Genomic DNA, 15,979 nt, shown 5'->3' on the forward strand with positions numbered 1-15,979 from the left:
CAATAATAATAAACAAAGAACAGACAAAATTTTATATTTGAGGAATTTGTTTTGTTTTGGTTATGTTATTAAAACAAGCTAAAACAAAGTTAAATTCAATAAAATCTTCTTAGCTAATAGGATATGAATTATAAAAGGCTGCTAAACAGTAGTTTACAAAGAAGGATCATTGTGGCAGACACTGCTAGCTGTCCCTAATATACAGGCTCCCTTTAGTCCACTGTAATAGAACTAGAAAATTTTAGCTGAGCACATGCAAACTCAAAATAAAGAATAAATTTCTGCTTTCACTCCACCAGCTAACTGTAATCATGTGACTACTTTTGGCCAATGAAATATAGGTGGAAAGGCCATGTACAACTTCTAGAAAATACTTTAAAAGAGGAGAATGTAACTTCTTTTTTTCTTTCCTCCATCCTGCTAGATGGAGTATGGATATGAAGGCTAGAGTTCAAGCAGTCATCTTAGAACATGAGGGAGAAATCACAGGCTGAAATAGGCAGAACAATAAAATATATGGTTCAGAGAGAAACATATTTGTTTTGTTTAACCATTATGTGTTATTTTCCTATCATTTGCAGCTAAACTTAATCCTGAGAGCACAAAAAATTTTTACTTGACTTAGCTTACCAAACTATTGTTAGACCAAAATATAATATTCCTATCATTCTAAATGTTCTGACACAAATCATTCCCATGCTCATCAATAATAAACATTTATTGATATATAAGGTATATGCTCATGTATAAACAAGTGGACCAATGTAGCAGATGATACAAGTTTACAAGAAATGGGTCCTACTCTCTGGAGCTAACAGCCTAGCTGAGGAATATGACAGCGGCTGAGTTGTTCCAAATATCTATTCTTTCTTTATTCCACATGGCCCTACATAATAAAAACTCTATTTACCTGCATTATTTGAGCACATGCCCTTTGTCTCTTACCACCTCTTCTTCTATCTTGCTGTTTGGATATGAATGTGAGAGTAGAGCAGAGCTCCACTTTGGATAGGACAGATGAAGGTCAACTCCCTAAACTGCCTCATTAAAGACTATTCCAAGAGTGAAAAATAAACCTATATATTGATTTTGCTGTCAATCTTCAGATTTATGTTTCTCACAGCCAAACTTAATCCTACACAATGAAGGGAGTGTACCATTAGCTGCCATAATTTACAAGGAAAATTTGAGATATATAGTATATTCACATACACACACCTTCAGTGAGCTTGAGGGATCATATGACTATGGAATGGCTATATTTCTTTAGATAAGGGCTCTTTCTTAATTGATAGCAGAGTTCAACTGCCACTTTTAATCATGGTGACTGGCACTAGTGTGCCCCTGTATAACTGCAGTATACAGTGCTGTGGAAATGCAAGAATACTCATTTCATGAGGGCCTACATTCAGAGGATCTGATGCATTAGGCAAAGTAATATGACTCTGGATAGTGAGAATACAATGAGACGTATTTGGGTAATGTTAATTAAAACTCTGACAGGTAAAATCACTTCTGAAAACATCTGTAATAATGCTACAATGATCAAAACTTTATTCTGTTCCATTCTTTGCTAATTGTAAAAAGAGGGTTAAATAAAAATTACATCACCATTTTTCATTTCTTTCTTTCATGCAACCAATCTGGTAATAGAGGGTGATATAATTTTCTGCAGAAGTGAAAATGATAGAAAATACCTCCATTTATGCATTTAAATACTGGTATTATATGTAAAGCAATTAATAATATCTTGCACAGTTTTTCTGAAAATATGATATAATTCAATGGAGAAGACTCAGTGTTATAGTTTTCTACATGATTTTATTTTTTAAAATAAAAATGAAATGCTTTTATAGCATAATGGTTTTTAAAACAATTTTATATGCTTACAAATAATGAATTACCTTTGTTTCTTTGAAGTTCATTTTTCAAATCTTCAATAACAAAAGTATTTTTTTCCATCTCCTTTGTATACTGTTCTACTTGTTCAGTGAGCATCTTAATTTGACTATCTCTTTCCTGTATACCCTATAAAATATTGTAAATATTACATATTAGCACTGTTGACCTTAACATGCACTTTAAAAGGAAAGGAAAAAGACAGATTTTGTGTTTTCCTTTAACAGTATTTTAGAATATATTTTTTGAGAGCCAAAACAATGTCTTTCGCTGTTTCTATATACATTAACTGCACTACACGATACACAGCAGTCACTCCAATATTTGAAAATGGATATAATGGATAACACTCTGTAAAATATGAATTCCAGAACTCCCTAATATCTTTGGCTTCTTATGGTTCCTTGTATGTTACTTTTTCTCATCATCCATCAAATTCTGTAGTTTTGCCATTTTGTGTGTGTTTTTCCATGTACTTTCTCTTAACTCAAATTAGTTTTCTACTTTCCAGTACTTAATTCAAAAATATTTCCCCTAAAATATTTCAAAATTCATTTAAAATATTTCTTATCCTTCAAATGCTTCCCAAATTTCCTTCTGTCTTTTGGACTATTACTAGAGAGCAGAGAGAGTGAAAATGTGACTAAATTTTATATAAGCAAATTTTAACCAGAAATAAACTCTTTATGTAGCATAGTCAAATTTTACCCAAACTTTAAACTTTTTCACATTGTACATGGTATGTCAGCACTAACTAGAATAATATGCACAATATGATAAACTTTAATAGAGAATAAAATACTTTAAAATTTCTAAAACTTTTATAATATTTCTTGTAAATAATTCCCAGCCTAAACAATGTATGTATTATGTGCATCAATAAAGTAATACATGCAAAATTATCATATTCCTAACCCTAACCCAAAATTTAATTCCAATTTTTTTTGGTACTGGTTGATAATAGAAATTTCAAAATATCATTCCACAAAAAAAATTTATTACCCACTCAGTAATGCAAGCCATTACATTAGGCACAGGTAATATAACAAATAAGACAGCTCAAAATTTTATCACTAACTTTGATAAAACTGATAGATAAACCAAAACTTCAAAAGGTTTTACCTGCTGTAGGGCCATAACATTACTTTTATCAGCATCAAGTTGAGCATTTTTTAGTTTCTCCCTCAGGTTATGTAACATTTGCTGATACTCAATAATTTCATCATCTTTAGAAGACAAAATTAACTAGAAATAAACAAAAAAGGTTCTTATTGAAAAGGAAAACTTGTAAACCATTCCTTACTTGTAATGACTACTCCAGTATATCCCATTAGCTGATTTCAATAAAATACAGGAAATAAAATTCTCTGAAGTGAGAAAGCATTAGCAACTATTGGTACAACTTTGTTCCTTTTGTGTATATAACCTGATGTTCAAATAAGAAATGATTCAAAAGCATATACTATAAATTTTCACTCTTTTATAATCCAACCTTTCAAAAATCTCAAACTTTCACGGCCCATTCTCCATACAACTAGAGAAAGTTTTATGCAATTGATCTATATGAAGAAAACATTAAAATGCCACTGAGAGGCCTAAAAGAAATCTTGAATGAATGGAAAGGTATCTTATGTTCTTAAGAAGGACCAAATATCATAAAGATGTCAATTCACCCTAAATCAATTTAAAATTTAACACACATCCAATTAAAGAATCAACAAGGTTTTGTCTTTTAAGAAATCAGATGAGCTGTTTCTAAAATTCACAAGAAAAAAATGCTCATAAGGCGGGGGAGAGGGAGGGGTTTTTGGGAATCCCTTATACTTTTGATTGAACTTTTCTGTAATCTAAAACCTCTTTCAAAATAAAGTTTATTATACTAAAAAAAAAAGTTCATAAGGAAATGTCTAAAGAAAAAATTTTTAAAAACACAGCTTTTCAGATGTCTCAGCATATAACTGAAAACAGATCGATCAACACAAGAATCCAGAAATACAATTGATCAACACAAGAATGCAGAAATAATCCCAAGTTCAACAGGAATTTTGTATGTAATAAAAATGGAACCAAATTTCAGTAGGAAAAAAATGAAATATTCAATAAATGGTGTTAGGACATCAGGGTAGCCATGTAGGAAACAATCTAAGTTGCATCCATATCTCACTCTTTATAACAAAATGAATTCTATATGCTTCAAAGATTTAAATATAAAAGATGAAACCAGAAAGTAATAAAGGAGAACAGGAGAAAACAATTTTATATTTAGAAGCCTCTCTAATTATAACACAAAGGCTAAAAGGCATTTTTTTTAAATAATAAATTTAACTACACAGCATAAAATACTTCATAGCAAAAAACCATAAAATCAAAAGACAAGTGATAAACTGGATAAATATATTTGCAATATACATCATAATTACACTTGCAGCAATTCAATCCACAGATACGCTTGTATATGCATATCTTCTTGTATACGCCTGTATATGTATATGCAAAATAATTAATATACAAAGATATTCATTAAAGCATTGTTTCTAATAGCAAAAACTGAAAACTCCCTAAATGCCAATTAAATAAATAACACACCAAAAAAGAAATATTATAGTCATTAACAAAACAAAGCAACATTGTATATACTAACATGAAATAAGTTTTAAAGACATTAAGTTTTTTTTAAAAAGGATATTGCAGAATAATACATGTAACATGCTACACTTTCCCTCCAGAAATGAAATACAGTAAAACACAACTATTTATTCCAGGAGTTAGCAAACTATGGCCCATGGATCAAATTAGGCCTGCTGTTTACTTTTGTAACTAAAATTTTATTGAAAAACAGCTTTGTTCATTCATTTGTGTCTATGGCTACAGAGTTGAGTAGTTCCAACACAGGCCAGATGGCCCACAAAGTCTAAAATATTTACCCTCTGGCTCTTAACTGAAAATTTGCCAGCCCCTGATTGATTTTATATGCCTCATTTCCATTGCTATCGCTTCTGTTTAAAATATAGGTTATCTGAACTTTCTAGATGATAACCAATTCCAAATAGCCAACAAAATTTATGTAAACCCTGTTAAAAATGACTACAGAAGTGATAGCTTTTTAAATGTCAGTAGTACATTCAGAATTACCTCAGAACATTTTTCAAGATATACAGTAATCATAATCCTAGCTTTTGGGCTGGAGTGGTGAGGAATAAAAGAGTTGTGTCCTGCCCAGATGAAACTGAAAGATTCCTTACCTTACTCCCATTCCCACTGAATATCAATAGGTTGAATAATTTGACTTAAAAAGCAGAAGTAGAAAAACAATAAAATTAAACCTGGACCTATATAAATGATGTATACAAGACAACTGTGAGTTATGTGAAAAAAATTTAATCTTTATTTAGAATCATCTTTTTGGGATGGCGAATATATCATATTTAGGACTTAAATTTCTATCAGAAAGTTTCCAGTATAACCAATTGACGTGGAAAAGCTCATTCAAAAACAAAGCACCTAGAGGACTACATATGACACAGTTTTGAAAAGAGTTTTAGCTAGGACAAAAAATAAACTTTAAAAATGTCCAATAAAAATGTCATTATCTAGTATTAGGCTTTTAAAGAAAATAAACCTAAGAAATTTAAATCTAAAATACAAAATAAGAAAGCCATTATATCAATTTAGAAAAGCACCTTCCATTCTTCTACTTTTGCATTGACAGCTACCATGACTGGATCATCTTCTTCATTTTTTGCCTTCAGAAGATCCATAAGTTCGTGCACCTAAAAACCAACAACTATTTCAAGAATTCTTGCAAATTGTTGCAATATATACATATTTATAAATAATATAACTACATACATATATTACATACAAATATTTATTAGAGTAGTTCTATAATTAGAAGTAACATTTAATGGTTCCTGTACCTTTATAGTTACATAATAATTTCTCATTAGAGATTACATTTTAAATATTATTCTACATTTTAAACAAGTTTAATTCCATGTAAATAACGAACACCTTATTGGTTTCTATGATATTTATAATGAATTAAGACATAAAATCAAACATTTTGGTCCACAGGGCTTCCAAAACTCTTTAGAAGAAAAATCCTCTTAATTATTAGCTTTACAAGATGGCTGTCTTCATATTCATTCAAGTATAATCTATACACCCTGGATGACAGGAATTATGAGGTATGTGTGATAAGGTAACTAAATATACTTAGATAAATACATCAGTATTTATAATATATTACAGTATCGCAAAGACAGATAAAAATTCTTATCCCTATAAAGTTAAAAGTATTTTAATTTTCAAATAAATAGTAATGATACTGTATTAATTCTATAAGTTCTAACAGTATTTCTTACTTGAAGCCGATAATGGTCATTTTCTTTTTTTAACTGGTCCATTACATTATCTGTCTGATGCACAATAGCTTTCATTCTATTATATTCATCAGTCATCTTCTCCATTTCCTGTACAGACTCTTCTAGATTTTTTCTCATTTCTTGATTTTGAACTTCAATTTTCTCATTAGCTTCTGTTAAAGTCTACGAAAGTTAGACACCATGAGTAAAAAAATGTGTTTTCTAAGTACCTGAAATTTAAACTAGATAAAACTTAATTGGAGTCATAAGCATCACTGGAGCAAACAGAATTCTTTACAGACCTTTAGCATCAATCTGTTTTGACCAATTAAATCAAACTAAATAGCAAGAAAACTATACTTAAAAATCTCAATTCTTCTTAAATAATACCCAAAACAGGCACAAATAAGAACAAATAAAGAATTGCATCTACAAAGATTAATTTATTTTATGTTTTACAATTATATAGTTTCAGCTTTGTACTAAAGAATTAAATTGTATGGCTAAATATCAGAATTATGTTACCATGAAATTAAAGTTCTATAAGAATCATTGCTCTGAACTGACTTCTATCAATTTTACCTGAATTTCATCCAGATATTGGACAAGTTCATAGTTCTTTTTAGACAACTGTGATCGGTAGTCACTGTCTTCTCCTCTTCTTGATAAAAGTGTTTCTTTTTGTGAATCTATTTGTTTCTGATAATCAATAATATCCTGACGAAGTTGTTCATTCTGCAGGTGTATCAAATGCCATATTCTATTATGAAACTATCAAAAGTAAAGAAATTTCATCCTCTACTGATCTCAGAACCTATCTTTAAATTCCTAAGACTTCAGTACCCTTAAAAGCCTCACCTTTTTCTTTAGACGTTTGTTCTCCAGTAAAGGACAGGAAAAAGGTAATCAGAAATGAGAAAGATAATGCAAAATTAAAAATAATTATTAGAAATTAAAGAAAGAAAAAAGCAAAGTTTTAAGACAATGAATTGCATATTTAAGATAACCAAGGAAACCAAGAATATTAATTAACAACCAAAAACAAAGAATAGATTGATTATGTAGAAAGAACTTCTATCAGGATAAACAATGGACAACATTATGTGACTCAGAAGAATCAAATAATAATCAGAGCTGATAAGATTTCATGAGAAACAGAAATTTTATAAGAATATTAGATGAAAGAAATAAGAACAGAAATCCAGCCATAAATCCAATTAGCAAACTAACTAGCAAAGAATGGTCTACATATAAACCAGAAAGCAAGATTTACCTACATGGACCTGAGATGAATGGACCTAACGGCCTCACTTTTTTATTTATTTTCTAAATCTCTGAGACAAAGTCATATGATAAAATTAGCCAGTTTATGGGAAGCAGATCTGGCCCAATGGATAGGGCATCCCCCTACCACATGGGAGGTCCAAGGTTCAAACCCAGGGCCTCCTGACCTTGTGATGAGCTGGCCCACGCACAGTGCTGATGCACACAAGGAGTGCCGTGCCACACAGGGGTGTACCCCACACAGGGGAGCCTCACAAGCAAGGAGTACGCCCCGTAAGGAGAGCCGCCCAGCATGAAAAAGTGCAGCCTGCCCAGGAGTGGCACCACACACACAGAGAACTGACGCAGCAACATGACGCAACAAAACGAGACACAGATTCCCAGTGCCCACTGACAAGAATACAAGCAGACACAGAAGAACATACAGCAAATGAACACAGAGAGCAGACAATGCGGGGGGGGGGGGGGGGGGGGGGGGGGAAGGGGCAGGGCGGGGAGACAAACAAACAAACAAATAAATAAATAAAATTAGCCAGTTTGAAAAGATCAGTCACTTAAAAATTTTCAGTTCTGGTTGTAATATAAATTAATGAAAACTTTTTTAATAATTATCTTTGCTGAGCCACTACAACTATTAAAATTTTTTACCAACCTCTCTTCGTAATTTGCTGTTTTCATTTTCTGCTTCCTCATTTCGAAGAGCCAACTAGAATTGTAAAGAAAAGTTAAATAACGAAAAATAAACTTCAGCAGCAATTCATTTATAAAGCGAGGTTTTTAGCTTCATTTGAATTTTAAATTCTAATAAAAAAGAAAATGTTTTAACTACTAAGAACTTCATATCTACTTAAGACATGAATAATATGTGGAAAGTTTTTGGAAATTAGTTAAGAATTAGGGAGGATCCAACAAGATGGGTTTAAAAGGGTTAAAGAAAAAACTCAGCAAAGGTTACAAAAACAAATTAAAAACACAACAAACCACATTAACCAAACCAAATGAACAACAAAGCCAAAAACCCGGAAAAATAAGTGATTTTCTGTCCAAGACCCTTATTCTTTTGCTGTCAACTTCATCTTCTATGTCAACTTCAGAATACTCTGCTCTCAGTGGAAACTAAATTAATTAGAAATATAAGGCTGTACACCATAATAGTTTTTAAAAAAACAAACTGAAATCAGACTTCCCTAGGTTTACATCCCTTGTCAACCAATTTCCAGTAAATGTAAATGAAAGGTTGACCTTTCATTTTCCTGATTTTTCCCTTATTCAGGAAGATGACAGAACCACAATAGTGTACAACTGTAATATATGTGGAAGTTTATAAGAAATAACCAAATGCAACGTGTGATCCTTGATTGGATCTTGGATAACTGGAGTGGTGGGAAGATTTAAAAAGGTCCAGTAGAAAAACTATAGGTATGGACCAGATATTAAATAATAGTGATGAATCAGTATTAAATTTCCTGAATATAATGATAATTGAGCTTATATTGGAGAATGGTGTTCTTTTTAGGAGATAAATGCTGTAATATATTTAGATGTGAAGTATCATGGTGTATGCACTTAACTCTCAAAAGGATCAGAAAAAAAAGAACAAAATATATCTATGTGTACGATACAGAAAAAGCAAAAGGATATATGAGTACTCATTGTTTTTCTTACGATATTTGTGAATGTATGAAATCTTACAAAATTTTTTAATAATTCAGAATGAAATACAAATTGCTATATAAATTTTAAGTTTACCTATATTATTATTGTTATCAGGTATTTTAAATTGGAAATTTTTAACAGAGCTAGAAGAGGGGTACCAAGAACTTAACTGAAGTATTCGATGCTGATGTTCATTCAGCTTGCCTTCTAAAACACCACTCTGATATTTCTCCTTTCTCTGACTGTTCATCAAAGTATTTCTTCCTCTTTCATTCCTTTTTTAGATATTTCTCAGAGATCAACCTTACAGTCACTCTGAGTAATTCTACTTTTTTTTCCCACAACTGCTAATCTATTTCCATCTCTGTAATTTATTTATATTTACAATTTGTATAGATGGATCTAACAAGAGGTAGGACTTTTTGTCTAGTTTCTTTCACATAGCATACTTTCTTTTTTACAATTGATGGAAGGTTATTAATATATTACTATACAATACTGCACATAGTAGTGTACAGTAATATATATTATCCTCTACAAAGCACAGTAAACTTTTAAAGTATAAATGTAATCATACTATCCCCATGTTCAAAATCCTTCACTGGCCCCTTTTAGGAAAAGAACCAAACTTCTCAGGAACTGGTCCTTGTTTAGCTCTCTAGAAAATGACAAATGTTAAAACTGGAAAGGCTGGATAGCGCAGTGGTTAAGAAAATGGATTCTTAGTACAGACTGAATTAAAATCCTGGCTTTACCACTTACTAGCTGGGTAACCACAGATAATTACTTACTGTGATAGTTGAATTATGCACCCCAGAAAAACATGTTCCTAATATTAATCCATTCCTGTGGTTTTGAACCTAAGGTAAACAGGACATTTTGAAGACTTTTTATTTTCAGTTAAGATGTGGTCAACTGAATCAGAATGGACCCTTAATCCTATTATTGGAGACTTTATAGAGAAGTCCACAATAAGAAAGCTACCAGGGAGGGAGAAACTGGAAGTCAAAGGAACCAGGAAGATAAAAGACAGGATGTTGCTATATGTACTGCAATGTGACAGAAAAGCTAAGGACCCTGTGATGGTTAGGCTAATGTGTCAACTCAGTAAATATTCCCTAGATGTTTGGTCAAGAAAGCACTGCGCTAATTGTAATACAAGGGCATTTCATTCTACTTTAATCATCAGTGAGTTGATTGCATAGGCAGCTGGTTACATCTACAATCAAGAAGGTTGCTTTCAGCAATGCGTGACATCTCATCCAATCACTTGAAGGCCTTAAAAGGAGAAGTGATATCACCATTCAGGAAGAGAATTCCTATCACTACTTCTGATAGCCAGCATCTCCTAGGAAATTCAACAAGGACCTTCATTGGAGGCCTTGGCTTGAAGCCTGCCCTAGGGAATTTGGACTTGCATATGCCCACTGTTACATGAGACAATTTTATAAAACCTCATACTATTTACAGATATCTCCTGTCAGTTCTGTGTCCCTAGAGAACCGTGACTAAGACGGACCCCAAAGATCATCAGCAGTCAGCTCCAGGATACCACAGTTTTCAAAGAGAAAGCACTGCCTTACTGATGCTCGATTGTGGACTTCTAGACTCAAAATCATGAGCCAATAAATTCCTGTTGTTTAAGCCAATCCATTGTGCACGGTATTTGTTTTAGCAGTTGGTATACTAGGACACATACTCTTTCTGTATCTCAGTTTCATTGGTAGTATGGGAGAAATGACACCTACCTCATATAAGAAGTATCAAATGAGGAATAATGAACTAATGCATGTAAAGTATGTGTCACTTATTAATGACTCTACAAATGCTAGTTATTTTTATCTATATTCCAGCCAAAATGATTAACTGTAGTTACTAAACTATACCAGGCCATCCCACACCTCTAGGTCTTAGCAAATGCTATATCTTATACTTAGAAGTTTCTTTGTTTAACCACCATGTATACCCTCATTCCCCTGGCCAGGCTAACTCTTACTTCATGCCTTAAATTACAAGTCACTTCCTGAACCTCAAGGCTGATTTAGATATACTTCCCAGAGTGGACTAAGGTATCCTTAAAGCCTTGTTTCCCAAAGTCTGTTTTATCTTTTAATATCCTAGGCTACTCAATGCAAATACCATGAAATGGGTCAGGTTAAACAATGATAATCTATTCTCTAACAGTTTTGAGGCCAAGAAGATGTCCAAATGTAGGGATTATCAAGGCAATGCTTTCTTCCTGAAGACCAGCTGCTGGCAATCCTTGGCTCCACTATTATATGGCATGGCATGTGGCACTTTGCTGGTCTCTTCCTTTTCTTGCAGGTTTCAATGATTTCAGCTTTTTTGCTTCCATGGCTTTCTCTCCCTCTGTCAGAATTCATTCTCTTACAAAGGACTCCAGTAATAGGACCAAGATACACCCTCTATGAGGTGTCACACCTTAACTGAAGCAGCCTCATCAAAGGTCTTACTTATAATAGGTCCACACCCACAGTAATGGACTAAATTTAAGGACATGTTTTTCTGAGGTACATACAGCTTCAAACCATCATACCTATGTATCACTTATTATTGACTGGAAAGACCCTTAAGAACCAGAATTTAGATGCCTACTATATATCCCCGTTATCTAGCACATTATCTGACATGCTAAAATTCTCAATAAAACTGAACAATTGGTGTAGAGTAAAATAGACATTGCCAAAGCAATTCATGCTCATATTCCATTTCAAGGAATTTAGCTCATGGAAAAGTACATAGGTCATATATTCAAGTTTTCTGTGTATCTATGAATAAAGGTGGTAGTCTTAAGACATGAATGGACAGGGTAGCTATGATTAGCTAAGAGTGCATGGTAGGAATGATGAGAAATTGAGTGATACATGGGCTAGAGAAACAACAATCCAAAAAAAAAATAAGAAAAAACCAAAAATACATAAACACCCCCCTTAGTCATTTTATTACTACATGTTATAGACTGGATCTTTTGTGATTACTAAGAAATCCTTAAATTCATTATCTTTTTATGTTTGGCTGAGTCAACTAAACAAACATTCCTCTAAGAGTTAATTCCCAACCTTCAGATGAAATAACTTGTACTTTTTCCATCATATAAACTGCTTGTCTAACTCACTTATACATAGATCTTCTTCGTTATACAGTAAAAATAAAAATAAAAGCATGGGATACTTCTTACAACTCAATTTATAAATAGCAACTCAACTTTAAATAGCAATATCACCTCATACTCGTTGTTTACTGAAACATCTATAACCCTATATTTCTGAGAGAACAATGGACAAAATAAAGATGTAATAAAACAGTAACTTTATAAAGGACACAAAGGGAGGAAAAGCTTCTGGGTTCAGAGATGGGGCAGTTACCACAATTAGGCATCAAATTTTGCACTAAGTTTCTTGACAGCTGAGGCAAAATAGAAAACCTGTTATTTTCTGATAGAAAATATAAATTTTTCTGCAGAAACAATTTTTCCTTAAACTAAATTTAAGTGACTACTGCACAAAGTATTTTATAAGTAATAAGGAACAACATTAGAGATAACAAACTATGCTTGTAGAAGAGATGACGTCATGATTTTAAATATGAATTTACATAATGCTAGTGGCTAATACAACTTTTCAAAAACATATATATTACATAAAGGTATACCTGAAAACAAGAAAATTTTATTGAACATTACTGAATAATACATCATTTAAGAACGCATTTTCAAGTCCACTATTAATATAAATACATTAACACAATTAAATATAATTTTTCCCTAAAATGAGTCATGTCAAGTAAATTACTTGTTTCTGAGTGCTTATTAATTTCTTCAGAGGAAAAAAAAACCACATAAATAATCAAGACAAAAGCATCAATTCTACATATACTATTTTAATGTCCTGAGAAAAATGTATCACAAAATATAAAGTCTCTCAGTCATATTCACCTGCTTAAATATGCTTTAATGATGTAATGAAAAAAAAATGATATAAAACCTAAGTTTTTGTCATTTTCAAGATGTGAAAAAATTGAAATCATTATCAGTAGTTACACAAAGTACAATTAGGTGTTCTATTTAGGTAATTCAAACAATTAAGATTCATTAAAAAATGTGCCTCACTTGTTCATTAATTTTCTTCTCTTTCTCCAACTCTTTTTCCATGTCTTCCAATTCTCTATCTTTTTGTTCCAATTGCTTTTCAAGTTGGCGAATTTCATCACGTAAAAACCTAGTATCACGTCCACCTGCAGACTGCTGTGCCATCTTAAAGTTATGAAATAAAAATATAAACCAATTCCATTCTATTTGGAGGTGCAATGGAATCAACAAAAGCAAATACTTATCTTGACTTTAAATTTGTATTATACTTCAGCATCAAATGTTTAAAATCATATTAGTTTAGGACCATTTTTAAAATTTAGCTTAATTAAGCTTTAGTTCACAGGTTGACAACTCCCTAACCTTTTCCTGAACCACTCAGAGTTACAACAAACTGTTACTTACTCAAGCTTTACTATAGCCACTGAACCCAGGTGCCAAACTTAACTGTGAAGACATAGAATATAGAATATGATGAAATATCAAGGCTTCTCCTGAGCATCAGATTTCTGAAACCAGGCTACAAAACACCAGAGCCTCTACTCCATTCAATGAACCTCGATGCTCTTAAACTGCCCTTCCACTCCCTATCCCCAATAACCCTCATATCAGGGACTTTTTAGACCAGTGCTGTTCAATAGAACTTCCTAGGATAATGGAAATGTTCTCTGCACTGTCTAGTACAGTAGCCACATGTGGATATTAAGCACTTGAAATGTGGCGAGTATCACTAAGAAACTCAATTTTTTATTTTCAGTTCAATGAATTTAAATATAAACAGTAACAAGTGGTTAGTGCTACCATAATAGAGAACACAGTTTTTTTGTTTTTTTTTTAATACTGCAGCTTTTGGCTTAATTCGTTTCGCTTAATATTCCTGTTTATTTGAGTCATGATCAAAAATGCCAAATTCTTTTATCAACTAACCTGTCCCATGTTCATCTCTTCAATATACAATTCTATGATACTGCAACTTTTCTCACTCTTCTCCTCGATCAAAAAGCTTCCCATTATATTGTCTCAAATCTTCTTCCAAGATAAATCAATACCTTACATCCTCAACCTCTTTTCTGATTTCTTTTCTATCCCTTTGCTTTAGCTGTAATTTAGCTCTTTCGGGTAATTATTTTCTTGGAACTCTTTCAACTGGAAGCAGCTAATTCTTCATATACTCCATATACTCAGAGTCAAAAGGAGGTGTCCATATTATCCTAGATTCACTGTGCAAATTCCAGACTATCATTCCTCTACCATCCTACAAAAACTCCAGCTGCTTTGATGCTCACATGACATCCAGATATCCCATCACCACCTGCTCACAATAGCAACAAGCTACCAACATCTCAGTCACTCCTTCTCAAAATTCATTGAGAATTTTGGCATATGGTTCATAGTATTTCTCCCATCAAAAGCCCCATTAAGCTATCTCCACATTCACAAAACTTTCATTCTGGTCACATTTTTCCCCCACTTGTTTCTTGAATTCATTAGAGCCTCCTTCTCCCACACCCACACCAGGACCCTGTACAAGCAAGTAGCTCCTCTCAATTATCCCCACTATATCTGACCTCACAGCACGCTCTGATCCTCCCTATCTCTTAGCTACACACCCGCCACCACCAAATCTTGGCTTATTTGCTTATTCAACTAAGATTCCATAATCATCACTTCAACTAATTTACTACCAATATTTTCAACTGCCCTTCCCTTATATTCTTCAATAGCAACTGACTAAACACTAACACAGAATCAATCCAACTTCATAATTCACTTAATAAATATTAATATTTAGTAGGGAATAAGAAATAACTTGTTCAAGTTCATAGAGCTAATGAGTAAAAAATCAGGATTTAAACTCAAATCTGTCTGATTCCAGATCCTCTGCTCTCTAGCCTAACCTCATATATATATTTTAAGCTTTTTCAGCTTTCCTTAAAATTTGACCATACCATTTCACAGCATTAATTTTCAGCAGATAATTTTATCTCCACCTCCCATCATCCAGTCACTAAACCTATAAACTAAAAAGCTTCTGTAGACATCCATTCATCTCCTCTTACTATTATAAGGAAGGTCCTTCCTTCTTTTAAAGGCTAATTCATTTACATCCCAATCTGACCTATTTTTTCAAGAATCTCAACGCATTCAATTCCTCGAAAATATATTTGTTTTGGCTCTGTTCTTTCTCAAAAACTACTCCTTCTATCACACCATTCCATCAAAATTCTCCAAAGCCCCGCTCCACTCACTCTACAGTGATTATCTGTAATCCTTCCACATACTACTAAAGACTGTAAACTCCGTTTAAGGTTATTGAATGTTTTAAATTTGTTCACAGTTAGACTACTCAATCCTTAGAATTTAAGGCATAATAAAACATGTAAAATATATACTGAACAAACAACTAAGAACACAATGTCATCTGTGGTATTTTTCCAGTTAGTAACAACTGATAATTTTGAAAACAATAATTTAAAATAATAAAATCAATGGCCATTACCTCTACAATACAAAAGGACATACCTCTAGTTCATTTTCCAGTTTCATTACTTTAGTTTTTAATTGATTTTCTATTAAAAGAAACCAAGACAAATGTTTCAGTTAAGATTTACCTTAACTCAGACTTTTAAAGAAATTTTAACAAAATAATAAATTATTTTAAATGTAA

General features: G+C 32.4%; 1 protein-coding gene across 4 annotated transcripts in view; it reads right to left on the reverse strand.

Moving 5' to 3' along the window:
* Positions 1–15,979, reverse strand: part of CEP290 (centrosomal protein 290) — a 95,495-nt gene that overhangs the window by 77,159 nt on the left and 2,357 nt on the right. For all 4 annotated transcript variants that reach the window (XM_058308517.2, XM_058308518.1, XM_071218998.1 and 1 more), the window contains exons 5-12: positions 15,835–15,881; positions 13,333–13,476; positions 8,200–8,253; positions 6,846–6,998; positions 6,264–6,446; positions 5,580–5,669; positions 3,022–3,144; positions 1,905–2,028 (exon numbers count right to left, since the gene is read on the reverse strand). In XM_058308517.2, coding sequence (XP_058164500.1) covers positions 1,905–2,028; positions 3,022–3,144; positions 5,580–5,669; positions 6,264–6,446; positions 6,846–6,998; positions 8,200–8,253; positions 13,333–13,476; positions 15,835–15,881 — 918 coding nt within the window. The remainder of the gene's footprint in view (positions 1–1,904; positions 2,029–3,021; positions 3,145–5,579; positions 5,670–6,263; positions 6,447–6,845; positions 6,999–8,199; positions 8,254–13,332; positions 13,477–15,834; positions 15,882–15,979) is intronic.

The sequence above is a fragment of the Dasypus novemcinctus genome, chromosome 12 (genome assembly GCF_030445035.2).
Source record: "Dasypus novemcinctus isolate mDasNov1 chromosome 12, mDasNov1.1.hap2, whole genome shotgun sequence".
Taxonomy (NCBI): domain Eukaryota; kingdom Metazoa; phylum Chordata; class Mammalia; order Cingulata; family Dasypodidae; genus Dasypus; species Dasypus novemcinctus.